The sequence below is a fragment of the Anabrus simplex genome, chromosome 3 (assembly GCF_040414725.1).
Source record: "Anabrus simplex isolate iqAnaSimp1 chromosome 3, ASM4041472v1, whole genome shotgun sequence".
NCBI classification, from domain to species: domain Eukaryota; kingdom Metazoa; phylum Arthropoda; class Insecta; order Orthoptera; family Tettigoniidae; genus Anabrus; species Anabrus simplex.
The window spans coordinates 237951313-237967209 of NC_090267.1; the positions used below are offsets into that span (position 1 = coordinate 237951313).

The 15897-nt window shown below is 36.8% G+C and overlaps 1 protein-coding gene across 3 annotated transcripts in view; it reads left to right on the plus strand.

Annotated features, from left to right (window-relative positions):
* The window catches only part of LOC136866189 (protein inturned), a 313810-nt gene that overhangs the window by 53438 nt on the left and 244475 nt on the right, over positions 1-15897 (plus strand). For all 3 annotated transcript variants that reach the window (XM_068226644.1, XM_068226645.1, XM_067142930.2), the window contains 3 exons: positions 1498-1684; positions 7237-7322; positions 7870-7941. In XM_068226644.1, coding sequence (XP_068082745.1) covers positions 1498-1684; positions 7237-7322; positions 7870-7941 — 345 coding nt within the window. The remainder of the gene's footprint in view (positions 1-1497; positions 1685-7236; positions 7323-7869; positions 7942-15897) is intronic.

Below are 15897 nucleotides of genomic sequence, written 5' to 3' on the forward strand. Positions count from 1 at the left end.
TGAAGATAAAGTTGGAATTCAAGAGGACAAACTGGGGCAAATATTAATTTATAGGAAGGGGAGTTAGGGATTGGAATAACTTACCAAGGGAGATGTTCAATAAATTTCCAATTTCTTTGAAATCATTTAGGAAAAGGCTAGGAAAGCAACAGATAGGGAATCTGCCACCTGGGCGACTGCCCTAAATGCAGATCAGTATTGATTGATTGATTCTATGCACTCCTTCGAGGAAAAATGGTCCCAAATTCTGCAAACCAACATTCATAAAAGGCACTATCATGCCAGTTAACATATAATCACCAAAGTCAGAAGAAAAGTCATATTATGCAATATTAAATGTTCAAATATTTGCTATTAAACCCAAAATTTTAAAATATGCATTATGCATGAATTTTCTCCTTAAAAGGCCAAAACATACAAACATCCACGGAAAAAGAACGGTTATTTGGAATCGTTAAGACATACAGTGAATATTTGCTAAGTTTGAGAACAGTAACCAGCTTATTTAAAAACATGCATTTGCATGGAAATCTGGGCTCTAGTTATCACAATTCATTATGGATCAAAAACATAAAGTTTATATTCTATGATATATATGTACAGCTGTGAAGTCATAACTGGAGAATGGGGAAGTGTGTAGTTGCCTTCACATTCACTATCTCGAATCAGTACATTATACTGTATCGTTCTCTGAGTTCATTCCTTTTTCTTGAAATTTGATTTGACAATGGTATTGATTTATCTACCTATGCATACATACCAACTTTTACAATTAGTTCATAAAATTTGTGGAAAACATTATATTTTACCACTTTATGGGTGAGCTATGATATTTTACAAATTTCAATCAAAAGATGCATTTTGAAATCGCTCTAAAATATACTTTCTCTAGTGGTCGATAGTTGGAGATTGTGAACGGAGATGTGTTTCAATACATTCTGATATCCTCTTGTACTGTACTTCCAATTGCTGATGAGGATAAGTGTATGGAGGAGTTGTTTGATAGTCTTTTCATTACTTTTGGTAGAGCACGATCTTAGGTTAATTTAATTTTAATGTGTCGTATGTGGCTATACATGTGTTGTGGTGTGTTGTTTTAGTGTTGTGTCCTTACTTGATCCTTACTTTCAATAGTGTGAGTATAATGGGAACATCTGAAATATGTATACATGTAGGCCTACTGTCGTGGACCTTAACTGTTCTTCTGTTTTTTTAAATAATATGGGTATGTGAATTTATTGGAGTGTACTACTGTGATACATGATGACCTGCCTATTTGCAAATAATATATTAAGCATTTGTATTACTGTATATAGTGATTACCAATTTTTTGCTATGCCTCATTTGTTTGACAGTGTGGAAATATTTTAAGAATTTTCATTCCACAGAGTTGGCAGGTATGCATATGTTTAATTTTACTGATGCTAAGAAACTGAATATAATGTATCCTGCCTTCTCTCTGTCTCTGTGGTATAACAGTTTTAAATTACTTTACAGGAAGGTGAAGTGAGGGAAGTGATGGTTACGGTAGATCCTCGTGCTCGTCATAATTTGGGTCGACGAGCTACGCTGACTGAAGTCCTCTTGGGTCTAGTTATAAGTACGTTTGCTGACGAAACAAGGATCATGGTCGCTGGATTCATTCCTAATGGAGAAGCTATCAAGCACCGCAGTATTAAAATTGGTTTGTTGACAGAAGGATTAGACTTTATCTTTTAAGATGTTTTGGTTTGTGTTTCTTTCCGAAATGCAGTTTACAAATTAGTTTTATTTCTGCTTTTGTAGATTAGGTGTACGAACTTCTGACTGAGAAGTTTCTTTGTTTATATGGCATCTCTGGAAACTTTAAAAATAGTTAATGGAACATAAAATCAGTAACATTATTAATTATTTGTTTATTTGTATGAGGTTGGATTATACCCAGTCAGTGCCCTCTGTATGCTAACTAGCTAGCTGCTGGCTCTTTTGAATGTATTGGAATAATGTGATGGAGAAAAACTAGTGTGTATTAGTCACACAATATTTTCTTCTAATGAGCACACTAGTAATTGCTATAATCATGGTAAGCTATGTGTTAGCATGAATCAAATTTATGGAAAGTAATAGAGTTCAAATCATTCGAAAGTGAATTTATTCTTGGTATTCAGTACATCTTGCAGATGTACTAAGACTAGCAGAGGAATTTACCAGTGGATTTAGGGTGGCCATCCCAAATTTTACAGGACTGTCATATATTTTGAGACTTTTTAAATTGCCTCAGATGTTTTTAATTACAATTTATTGTTATATTCATGTGCATCTTTCTTGTGAAGATATTTGATGGTTACTACTGCTAATCCTAAATTGTTTCCATGAACCTACTACTCTGGCGTAGCAGGGGGAGGGGTGATACTCCCACGTGGCGCGTTCCAGGTGGCGGATAGGGGGGTCCTAACCGGCTTGCCGGCGGACTTGAGGGAAATAAAATACCTCTCGCAGACCAAACACACTACCCCCTGTGAGTGGGGGACACAGATGAAGAATACACCCACGGTATCCCCTGCCTGTCGTGAGAGGCGATAAAAGGGGCGACCAAGGGATGATTGACTTAGAACCATGAAACTATTTTTGATTTGTACCATCACGCGGGGAGCACCATAGGTTGCCTGTACTTACGAGTAGTACCACTATATTAGGTACGAAATAGGTTTGTGATTAGTAGCAGCCAAGAGCCTGGCCTGGGGTTTTCCAGTACCCGTGCATCGTACCCATGTGAGCAACACCGCGGGTCTGGGCGTTGCTTGTGAGTTGTACCACTATATGAGCGACACCGTGGGTCTGCATTGCCTGTGATTAGTACCCACTATGTGAGGAACACCACGGGATAGTGTGGTTAGTACACCTCGGTGAGGAACCTTATCGGTTTGCGTTGGCTATGAATGGTGGCATTGTGTGAGAAACACCATAGGTTTGCGTTACCTATATGAAGTACAATACTTGTGAGTAGTACTTTTGATTAGTATCCCAACATGACAAATACCATGGTTCTACTTTACTCGCGACATGTACCATTCTGTGGTTCCTTAGACGTGGATTTTGCACCCTGTAGACATCAAGCATCATTGTGCTTTATAAGTGGTCCCTTGGTCAGTAATACTATTATTTACGATTTTTTTTTCGAGTCTGTTTGTTTTTTGTTTGTTTTTAGTTTTTTGTTGGGTTCATGTCCATCCATTCATTCTTCATGACATTTTTTAATTTATTTTGGTCAGTGGATGAATTAACTTTTTGTTATTTCATTTCGTATCATTAGGGGCCGATGACCTCAATGTTAGGCCCCTTTAAACAACTAGCATCATCATCATCATCCCTAAATTGTTTTCATTCTTCTTCTGAAGTGGGGAGGCAGGCTTCCTAGATGGTGATACCATCTCAGGCTAGGAGATATGTTATGGTGGGGATGCTCAGAGAAGGTGAGGGGGTTGGCAGCCATGGCCTTTACTATGAACTTTCCCGGCATTCATCTTAGTGCAGGAGAATGGAAAACCACACAAAAACCATGGACCAGCCATGGCCAACTTGTAGGCTGAAGCCTACTCTGCAACCAACTGACTTTTGATGGTTTCAGCAATTGATAATAAGATATTGCCCATGCTGTCATCTAATTTAGGGTATTTAGCACCTGGATAATTCTTTCACCTAATCAATACTTCAAATGTATTCACAATTCAATTTGTTTTTTAAATATTTTTTCCATTGCACTGACACACATACGTCTTACAGTGACGATGGAATAGCAAAGGCCTAGGAGTGGGAAGGAAGCGGCCGAAGAGAGTCGTCCAATGTGGTATAATGAAGTACGAATAGGTCTGAAAATGAACAGTTTTAGGTGATGTATGACAATAATATAGTGAAAATTTTCTTGCTCTTTAAAATTTTATTCCAGGTAAAATGCTGACAGTACAAAAATCTAATTAATTAGAATTGTTTCACTTAATGTGAAAACATCTAAAATATTTGAATTTTCAAATGTAGAGTCAGTTTTATATGCTGAAATATTTGTGCACAACCAAGTTTTTAACATTAAGTATATTAAAATTCAAATTTATGTCTCAGTCAGTGCTGTAAGTTTGTGAAAATGGATGCAGAAAGTGATTATGATGGTTATATTTCCAACAGAAAAGATGCTAACAAGAGGGATGCAAAATCAGGAAGTACCTGTAAAACTGAAACATTTATGCGCTTGAAATGAACTTAATTTTGGTTCTGTATTGACGATTGTGTTATATAAATTAAAAAAACAAACTAGTTTAAGTGTTTCGCCTCATCAGTACATTCAAATTTATTCACAATTCAAGATTGCAGAAACATTGGATTAAAAGTAACAGTACATGTTTTGGCCTCATTAGGCCATCTTCAGCTGCATAATAATAACATTGGCTTAGAATTTAATGTATTGAAATTACAAAATATGAATAGAATTTACATTCATAACATATACTTTAAGATAAAATAGACTTGTGCTAAAACGTCGTTAGATGAGAGAGTCGCCCAGTGTGGTATAATGAAGTACAAATGGGTCTGAAAATGAACAGTGTTTGGTGATGTATGACAATGATATTATAATAAAAATTTTCTTGCTCCTTAAAATTTTGTTCCAGGTAAAATGTTTATTGCAACAATGATCAATCAATCAATCAATATCCTAAAGGCTGCCTTGTCGATGCAACCACTCTTTTCTTTCATTGGCTGTTCGTTTCAGTTCCATGTAATTAACACCAACGATGATATTATAATAAAAATTTTCTTGCTCCTTAATATTTTGTTCCAGGTAAAATGTTCACAGCTCAAAAATATGAATAGAATATACATTCATAAGAAATACTTTAAGATAAAATAGATGCATGCTAAAACATCACTAGATGGGGAAGTTGTCCAATGTGGTATAATGAAATGCGAATAGGTCTGAAAATGAACAGTTTTAGGTGATGTATGACAGTATTATAATGAAAATTTTCTTACACCTTAAATTTTTGTTCCAGGTAAAATGCTGACAGTACAAAAATCTAATTAATTAGAATTGTTGTTTCACTTAATGTGAAAGCATCTAAAATATTTGAATTTACAAATATAGAGTAAGTTAAGTGTAATGCCAGTCAGACAGTAGTGTAGAAAATGAACTGTTGTCAAGTCATCTTGGGAGATGTGAAATTTTCAACAGCTCTGTATTCGCCTCATAACATGTTTGTGCGCCGGCTAAGCTGATACTAAATCAGTACGTTCGACTTTTGTAATTTCAGTATGTTAAATTCTAAGCCAATGTTATTTTTATACAGCTGAAGATGGCCTAATAAGGCCAAAACATGTACTGTTACTTTTATTTAAGCTGATGTTTTTGCAATCTTGAATTATGAATAACCAAGCCCCTTGGCCATGCGATTAGGGCTGTGCAGCTGTGAGCTTGCATTAGGGAGATAGTGAGTTTGAACCCCACTGTCGGCAGCCCTGAAGATGGTTTTCTGTGGTTTCCCACTTTCACACCAGGCAAATGCTGGGGCTCTACCTTAATTAAGGCCACGGCCGCTTCCTTCCCACTGCTAGGCCTTTCCTATTCCATCGTCACTATAAGACCTATCTGTGTCAGTGCAACGGAAAAAATATTTAAAAAACAAATTGAATTGTGAATACATTTGAAGTACTGATTAGGTGGAACAATTATGCTAGTTTTTTAAAATTTGTGTGCTTACAATGTGAAATGAAAACAAGGTTCTTGGCCCCAAGTTGTTATTATAAAATGTTATTTTTAGTGTTTTCTCCTTCAACATGTAAAATTTGTTCTATATAACTAAACAGATTCTGTATGCAAGGGAAGAGAAGAAAGAAGATTGAATAATGACTCATAATTTTATGCATTTTATCCCTTAAATTCTGCAGTGAACCCCATTCCCACCCCACTTTTTTTTTATTTGGGCACTTGACCTTCGTTCTTTCCCTGTGAAGGTGTTTACTCTTAAGTGGGTTTGATGTTACATCATGAAAAGTGGAAAGTTCTGGGTTTCACATTTTTGGGCTGATGACCTATTCTATCTGAAATCCCACTAATTGAATATATTTACTACGGTAGATTCTTTCATTAAAAGATTTCTGAAAAATAGATGGATATACATAATACCTTCCCTGCAATAACTTTCATAACGAATGTGCATTAAATTCCTCATGCTCAGCTTTATTACTAAAAATCATAGCTGCTGGTGATCATTTTGTTACATCTCACTGTGCTGCTCTTCCATGGACAGTGAGCTTCTACAATACATTACTGCTCTTTCCAAATTTTACAGGGTATAACAATAAGGTACAGCCCAAACTTTCAGGGCACATTCCTCACGTGTAGAAGAAAAAAGTATGTTGTATGGACATGGGCCTAGAAATGCTTTATTTCCATGTTAGAACTAATTTTTTTTACAACTCTACATAGTACATTAATACATAGGTCATGGGGAACACACAGGAGCACAAAGTATCAGCATACCACATGAAACTCTTTCTTACATGAAATGTTCAAAATGCCCTCCATTAGCATTTATGCATGCATATGCAATACTGCTGGGATAAATCAGCGCATCCAATATTCAGTGCGACTGCATATTGGTGCATGTATCAATGCTTATAGAGGGCATTCTGAACATTTCATGTAAGAAAGAGTTTCATGTGGTATATTAGTTTGTTCTGCCTCTGTGTTTTCCCATGATTATTGTTACACACTGCATTTTCACCATTTATTTTGTTCCCTTTTTGTCCAATTTTTTGTATGGGTCTGTAGGAAGTTCCTTGTTCTTTATTTAGAATCAGCTGCATTCCCAGGTATTTCTGGGGTTGCTGGAGTAACTTTGGCTCAGTTTGGTAAATTTTTTGTCTTCTGCTTTAATGATGCACTAGCACACAGAAGGCAATGCAAGGATGAGAAAAGGCTAGGATTGGGAAGGTAGCGGGTCTGGCTTTAATTATGGCACAGCCCCAGCATTTAACTCGTGTTAAGATGGGAGATGACAGAAAGCCATCTTCCAGGCTGCTGTGACCTGAACCACATACTGCTAGTTTGGGTTTTGACTGAGAGTTAAAGACCAATTGCCCTCCCTGAAGGTACATGATTTTTAGAATGTCTTATGTCTTCCTATCATTTACAATTTTTGATGATTGATGTCTTAAAAATATAAGCTTAATTAGAGGTTCTGTATGTACAGTACATCTTTCTTTCAGGGGATTGGCTGCGTTCTGTTAATGGCCAAGAAGTGAGTTTCCAAACCATTGATACCGTTCTGGCTACAATAAAAACTGCTTGCAAGGTATTTTTATAATTTTTTTTTGGCTTCATTCTTTCTCTTTCTTGAACAACATGTTTTATTGCACTTTTCCTTGTTTTTATACATTGGACAGCCTGTAACCGGCCTCATGAATAATGTCGCTTCCATTTCCCATAGTCACGAATGCCCATGCTGCCTTTCTCCCCACTCAGCTTGTGGACAAGATGCATTGTGTTTCATATTACTTATCGCCTTCAATAAAGGTAGTATTTTTAGTCAACTTGCTGATTTATTCAGTGCAGTAAGCAGGTCTTTACTACTTTAGTGATTGTATAATGAGTTCTGGAAAAAATACACAGAAAATTTTAACAATCAAGCAGAAAATTAATGTGTTAGAACTTTAAGATAAAGATGAATCTATGCAGTTAATTTATAATGAATTAGGAATTGGGAAATATACAGTAAATGAGCGGTAGTACAGTTGGAAATATCTGCAGGACTATTGTACTCAAGTGGTGGTGAGGCCGATTAAGAGGACGTCCACTGTACTTTGAACTGACTCATCAGGTTTGTTCTGTTTTGTCAACAGATTGAATTAAAATTACAACGAGTAGCAGGATGTGAAGTTACAGCCCAGCTCTCTCCAAGCAGTCAGACTAAGGTTAGCAGTTGACTCACAGTTAGTTGATTCTATATTTGTAACTGAGATTAATGCCTGTATACATGTAAGTAATTCTATATCTTTTTCAAATATGAAGCCAGATGCTCACATTTTTACTTTCTACTAATAGATGCAAAAACTGAACTGAGCGGTTTCTTGGACAGAAGAATCAGCATCAGACTTTTTTTTTTTTTTTTTTTTTTTTTTTTTGCTAGGGGCTTTACGTCGCACCGACACAGATAGGTCTTATGGCGACGATGGGATAGGAAAGGCCTAGGAGTTGGAAGGAAGCGGCCGTGGCCTTAATTAAGGTACAGCCCCAGCATTTGCCTGGTGTGAAAATGGGAAACCACGGAAAACCATTTTCAGGGCTGCCGATAGTGGGATTCGAACCTACTATCTCCCGGATGCAAGCTCACAGCCACGCGCCTCTACGCGCACGGCCAACTCGCCCGGTCATCAGACTTTTCTTCAGAACACACTTTCATAATAAAATATTTCTAATCTTACCCTTTAATACACATTTGTCCAATAAGCACCTTGCCAAGAGTTCTATTGTATTTGGAAAGTGACTCTCGGCATTTTGGGCAATTAGTAGAGAATGCCATTGTTTAAGAGAAGAATAGAATAGAATAATTTTATTGTTGTTAAACAACATATGGTTGTAATGACAAAAGTTGATTGCATAATAAAATAATTGAATCTCTTATGTACATTTGTGTGCAAATTAATCTGAACAGGATACAGAAAAGTGTACTCATAATAAAAGTTGCAAGAACTATTAAAAGTCAGTTCTGCAATTACAGAAAGTCATACCTTAATACTTGGTAACCTCCTTTGTTCTTCAAAACAGCATTGACATGTTTTGGCATGGATTCCACCAATTTTTTGCAAATATTCTTAATAATTTCATCGTGAAACCGAACCTTGGTAAGCGAACATATTATACTCATTTTCGTTAATCTATCCAGTTCTGCCATTCTCTTCTTACAAATCGTCCAGAAATTTTTGATGGGGTTGATGTCGGGTGAGTTACTGGTCCAAGGTAGCACTTCAACATTTTTTTCTTCAGAGAATTGGTTGACCGTTTTGGATGTGTGCATTATGCAAGATCTTTTTGACAAACACTTTTCCCATCAACTCTGACACTATCGTCCTTTGAAGGATTTCTCTTATCTGGTCACTGTTCATCATACCCTTAACAGGAACTAAAGGTCCTGGCGCCTTGTTGGTAAAAGATACCCAGCACGTCACTTTTGGAGGATGTTTAGATGCTTGTTGAACATGAGCCAGTGACGTTTTCTCTGATGTCTGTGTATAAAGAACACACTGACCACAAACTTCGAAGTGGCTTTCATCTGAAAATATGACTTTCTTCCAATCTTCCACAGTCCAGTCTTTATGTAGTTTAGCTTATATCAATTGCTTTTTGCACATAATGTCCATCAGAAGCCTGCTTCTTTGCTAGTCTTCACACCCTTTTTCCTGCTTCCAATAGTGTGCAGCGAACTGTTGTAATATGAACATTTTGCCCATTCTGACTTAAATCTTAGTTTAAGTCCAGGGGTTTATTTTTCTCTTCCTCAATCTTTTTTTGGTGTAGTCATGCATTTCTGACTACAGCAGTTTTCTTCATTCAACACTAAACATGACCTAGTTTCACAGTATCACATCAAAATTGAATTTACTGTATCCACACCAATGCCACATTGTGATGCATTGTCTTTGTGTCATAGAGTTATGCTCAGCTAATGTCACAGTTTTTTAATGTTTCTGCGGGGTGGTATCCATTATCAATTTGCAGTACAGTGGCACGACACAATACTGAAAACGTATAAGACCATACCCTGAAACATTCAACAAATTGCTGTGTTATAAAGAACATACACCTACAATGCAATTATCTTGAAAGCAGGAACAGTATTTAGTGGGTATGCTAGATTCTGCCAGCATTAGTTATAGTCTTATAAATTATTGTGGTTGGATTACTTTGCACTCTACTGTAAGCAGATTAATTTCTTAATGCTGAAAGTTTTAGACTACAAATTATTGAATTACAGTATTCTGAAGCTATTAAAAGTATGATCACCTTTACTGTTAACCCCTTAACTGGGTTTGACGCCTAAAGGCGTCAACAGCTGTCACACAAGTATTGGGTTTGACGCCTTTTCCTAAATGTGTTCTTACATAGGGTTAGCTTCCTATAGGCGTCTGACTATTCTTAATCACTTTGGCCATCTACTATCGTAATTTAAAACAAATTCCTTTCATATTAGATGTGGTTATTGCTGTCCTATTCATTTCTATCTGGTCTCACGCGAAATAATGAGACTAGGAAGGAGGTGCAGATTGGAAAGAAATAGAGTTAGAAATGGTTGTGGAAGTAAGGAGAAATTGAAGGAACTTACTAGGAAATTGAATCCAGCAAAGAAGTCAGCTAAGGATAACATGATTGCCAGCATAATTGGCAGTCATACAAATTTTAGTGAAAAATGGAATGGTATGTATAGATACTGTAAGGCAGAAACAGGTTCCAAGAAGGACATTCCACGAATCATTAATGAACAAGGGGAGTGTGTATGCAAGGATCTTCAAAAGGCAGAAGTATTCAGTCAGCAGTATGTAAAGATTATTGGTTACAGGGATAATGTCCAGTTAGAGGGGGTGACTAATACTAAAGAAGTATTAACATTTACCTATGATAACAACAACATTTACAATAAGATACAAAAGCTGAAAGCTGGAAAAGCAGCTGGAATTGATAAGAGTTCGGGGGATATACTAAAGATAATGGGTTGGGATATAGTACCATCTAAGACGAAATTCTAAAATAATTCAGTTATATTAGGTCTAACTATTCAATACATTTCTGCCATTTATTAAATGGTCTATTTGAAAGTTACATAGTAATTATAAAAGAACAGGCTAGAATGAGTTCATATAGATTACCACAATCAGAGTGCTGGAATGCACAAAGACCCAATCTAGGACACTATAAAATTAAGAGAGTAATAACAGAAATTCTACACATGCCTTCTAATCATATGATACCAAAGTACAACTTTGAAAAACCGTTTGAGACCCAGATAATCCAAAAACGAAGACTGGGATAGCAACAAATATAATACTGAAAGAGAAGATATAGTGTGGTGGACTGATGGCTCAAAGACTGCGGAGGGCACAGGGGGAGGGATCAATGGGGAAGAGCTGAGAGATCAATCCAGATGAGCCTGGGCAAAGGCACTACAGTCTTTCAAGCTGAAGTGATAGCTATCACAACATGTCTTGAATAAAATCTGAAAATGAACTATAGGAATAAGAACATTTTCACAGACAGCCAAGTGGCCATTAAGGCACTAGAAGCAGTCTGGATAACATGCAGAATTGTCTGGCATTGCCATTCACTTCTCCTGAAGCTTGCAAAGTAAAACATTGTCAAAATAATATGGGTACCAGGGCATGCAGGTATAGAAGGAAATGAAAAGGCAGATAAACTGGCCAGGAAAGGGGCAGAAATATATTTTGTAGGCCCAGAACCTGTATGCAGGATTTCCTATGGACAAGCCCGACACTACATAGGAAAATGGGTACAAAAGAAACAAATGGAGAACTGGAAAAATACTCCAGGGTGCAAGCTTGCAAAGAAACTGATAAAAGGACCAAACAAGAAGCATTCTAAAGAACTGTTGAAACTCAGCAGAGAAAATATAAGACGGGTAGTAGGACTGTTGACAGGACACTGCCATCTGAAAAAAACACCTACATAGAATTGGAGTACCGGGCGAGTTGGCCGTGCGCGTAGAGGTGCGCGGCTGTGAGCTTGCATCCGGGAGATAGTAGGTTCGAATCCCACTATCGGCAGCCCTGAAAATGGTTTTCCGTGGTTTCCCATTTTCACACCAGGCAAATGCTGGGCTGTACCTTAATTAAGGCCACGGTCGCTTCCTTCCAACTCCTAGGCCTTTCCTATCCCATCGTCGCCATAAGACCTATCTGTGTCGGTGCGACGTAAAGCCCCTAGCAAAAAAAAAAAAAAAAAGAATTGGAGTAATAAGAGACAATATGTGGGAAATGCAATGAAGCAGAGGAATCAGCTGAACACAAACTTTTCAAATGTGAGGCGCTGGGTAGAATCAGACTCTCCACTCTAGGACTACCAGAAGAGAGAGAGAAAATCTAAGAAGACCCAATAAGAGCAACCTGCAGCTTTGTGAAGGGAGCAGGTATATCTAGGTGGGAATGAAGGAAAAACAGGGTAGCAAAAGATCTTAGAGGTCAACGCTAATTATGAACTAATATTTAGTGGCCCCCGTGAGGAAAAGAAGAAGAAGAGGTTGTTTTTAATGTTGCCGTTCTCTGCAAAATGTAAAGAATTTCACCTTCTTATCTTGACACGGCACAAGCCCAAAAGCGTTACACAGTAACATGTCTATAAGAAGATGAAGGTTTTGAAAAGCATTCTTTCTGATTACATTAGACATGTTTGTGAAATTAATAACTGGTTCGATAGAAGGTAGTTCGGGTTTAGGAAAGGCTATTCCACTGAAGCTCAACTTGTAGGATTCCAGTGAGATATAGCAGAATATCATGGTTCAGGAGGTCAAATGGACTGTATCTTGATTGACCTGTGTAAGGCATTTGATAAGGTGGATCATGGGAGACTACTGGCAAAAATGAGTGCAGTTGGACTAGACAAAAGAGTGACTGAATGGGTTGCTATTTTTCTAGAAAATAGGTCTCAGAGAATTAGGCAAAGCTTTATCTGACCCTGTAATAATTAATTGGGGAATTCCTCAAGGCAGTATTATTGGACCTTTATGTTTTCTTATATATATATAAATGATATGAGTAAAGAAGTGGAATCAGTGATAAGGCTTTTTGCAGATGATGTTATTCTGTATTGATTAATAAATAAGTTACAAGATTGTGAGCAACTGCATAATGACCTCGATAATGTTGTGAGATGAATAGTAGGCAATGGTATGGTGATAAACGTGATTAAAAGTCAGGTTGTGAGTTTCACAAATAGGAAAAGTCCTCTCAGTTTTAATTACTGCGTTGATGGGGTGAAAGTTCCTTATGGAGATCACTGTAAGTATCTAGGTGTTAATATAAGGAAAGATCTTCATTGGGGTAATCACATAAATATGATTGTAAATAAAGGGTACAGATGTCTGCACATGGTTATGAGGGTGTTTAGGGGTTGTTGTAAGGATGTAAAGGAGAGGGCATACAAGTCTCTGGTACGATCCTCAAATTGAGTATGGTTCCAGTGTATGGGACCCTCACAAGGATTACTTGATCCATTACTGGAAAAAATCCAAAGAAAAACAGCCCGTTTTGTTCTGGGTGATTTCCGACAAAAGAGTAGCATTACAAAAATGTTGCAAAGTTTAGGCTGGGAAGACTTGGGAGAAAGAAGACAAGGTGCCAGACTAAATGGTATGTTCCGAGCTGTCAGTGGAGAGATGGCATGGAATGACATTAGTAGATGAATAAGTCTGAGTGGTGTCTTTAAAAGTAGGAAAGATCACAATATGAAGATAAAGTTGGAATTCAAGAGGACAAACTGGGGCAAATATTCGTTTATAGGATGGGGAGTTAGGGATTGGAATAACTTACCAAGGGAGGTGTTCAGTAAATTTCCAATTTCTTTGCAATCATTCAAGAAAAGGCTAGGAAAACAACAGATACAGAATCTGCCACCTGGGTGACTGCCCTGAATGCAGATCAATAGTGATTGATTGAAAATACCTTGGACATGTTTCGACCTGACTTAAGAGTTCATCATCAGCAAAATAACAAAGAAGAAAGACATACAACATAAAACAATGATACATAAAAATCTGAGATAAAACACAGACAACAAGGGCAATATGAGTTTGCGTTAAAATGTACATAGCTTCACTATTAAAAATATATTGGACAAATGCAATGGAAAACTGTTAAGAATGTACATGGATAAACTTGGACAAAATAAATTGATAGTGTGGGTTCAAGCGTATTCAGTACAATATTACATAGCTGGAGGACATATTTAAACACTAGTGAAGACAGTTGGATGTTGTTCTGATCTGTCATATTCTTGAAAATGGAGTGAATTATATAAAAGTTCCATTCTAATGCATCACAGAGAACACTAGTAAAACCAGGATCTGAAAATGGAAAATAAAAAGCAGAGTACAAGAACAAAAAAATGAAGTATAGGTTAAAGATAGTATTAGGAATCGTAAACTATTACTCACGTCCTCTTTCCTCCAGCCCTATGCTTGTGTAGATCAGGTTGGGTCGGTGTTGACCTTCACACTGACTGGTAACCGTTCTGATGTTGCGTTGGGTGGGTGAAACATTTTAATGTAAACTCCCATTGCATTTGCTGACTGTGTTTTATCTCAGGTTTTTATGTATCATTGTTTTATGTTGTATGTCTTTCTTCTTTGTTATTTTGCTGCTGATGACCTTTAAGTCAGGTCAAAACATGTCCACGGTATTTTAAACTACTATGTAATTTTCAAATAGACCATTTAATATATGGCAGAAATGTATGGAATAAGTGGACCTAATATAATTGAATTCTTTTAGAATTTCGTCCTAGATATTCGAAGTCAATATGGATCCGGAATGAAGTTTATTACTTGTAATATAGTACCATATCTGAAGTACTTATTTGATTATTGTTTGCATGAAGGATCTATACCAGATGAATGGAAAGTTGCTATAGTAGCCCCTGTGTATAAAGGAAAGGGTGATAGACATAAAGCTGAAAATTACAGACCAGTCAGTTTGACATGCATTGCATGTAAGCTTTGGGAAAGCATTCTTTCTGATTATATTAGACATGTTTGCAAAATTAATAACTGGTTTTTTAGAAGGCAGTTCAGGTTTAGTAAAGGTTATTCCATTCAAACTCAACTCGTAGGATTCCAGGAAGATATGGCAGATATCTTGGATTCAGGAGGTCAGTTGGATTGTATCGCGATTGACGTGTCTAAGGCATTTGATAGGTAGGCCTAAAAGTCGTGTTCACCATTTATTGTCTCTTTACATTTAGAAATACTGCCTTCCAATGAAAATAGCCAGTATAATTCAATTACACTCATAAGTTTGTTAAAGAATAGTGTTGAATGTTTTCATGTATAATTTATAGCTCTTTTTAGCTTAGAAGCCATATATTCACTCACAAAACTTGAGGTTATCGCATATTGGACCCACCCTTACTGTTTTTGGGTGTAAAAGTGGTAAAAAACATGGGTTTAATGCATGGGTAAATACGGTAATTATGAGGGTAATTCTTCAAGGCATTATTATTGGACCTTAATATTTTCTTATTTTTATGTATGTATATATAAATTATATGAATAAAGAAGTGGAATCAGAGATAAAGATCTTTGCGAATAATGTTATTCTGTATAGAGTAATAAATAAGTTACAAGATTCTGAGCAACTGCAAAATGACCTTGATAATGTTGTGAGATGGACAGTACACAATGGTATGATGATAAACGGGGTTAAACGTCAGGGTGTGAGTTTTACAAATAGGAAAAGTCCTCTCAGTTTTAATTACTGTGGTGATGGGGTGAGAGCTCCTTATGGGAATCATTGTAAGTACCTAGGTGTTAATATAAGAAAAGAACTTCATTGGGGTAATCACATAAGTATGATTGTAAATAAAGGGTACAGATATCTCTGCACATGGTTATGTGGTTGTTTAGGGGTTGTATGTAGTAAGGATGTAAAGAAGAGGGCATGCAAGTCTCTGGTAAGACCCTGAAATAGAGTATGGTTCTAGTGTATGGGTCCCTCACCAGGATTATTAATTCATGAATTGGAAAAAATCCAAAGAAAAGCAGCTCGATTTGTTCTGGGTGATTTCCACCAAAAGAGTAGTGTTAGAAAAATGTTGCAAAGTTTGGGCTGGGAAGACTTGGGAGAAAGGAGAAGAGCTGTTCAACTAAG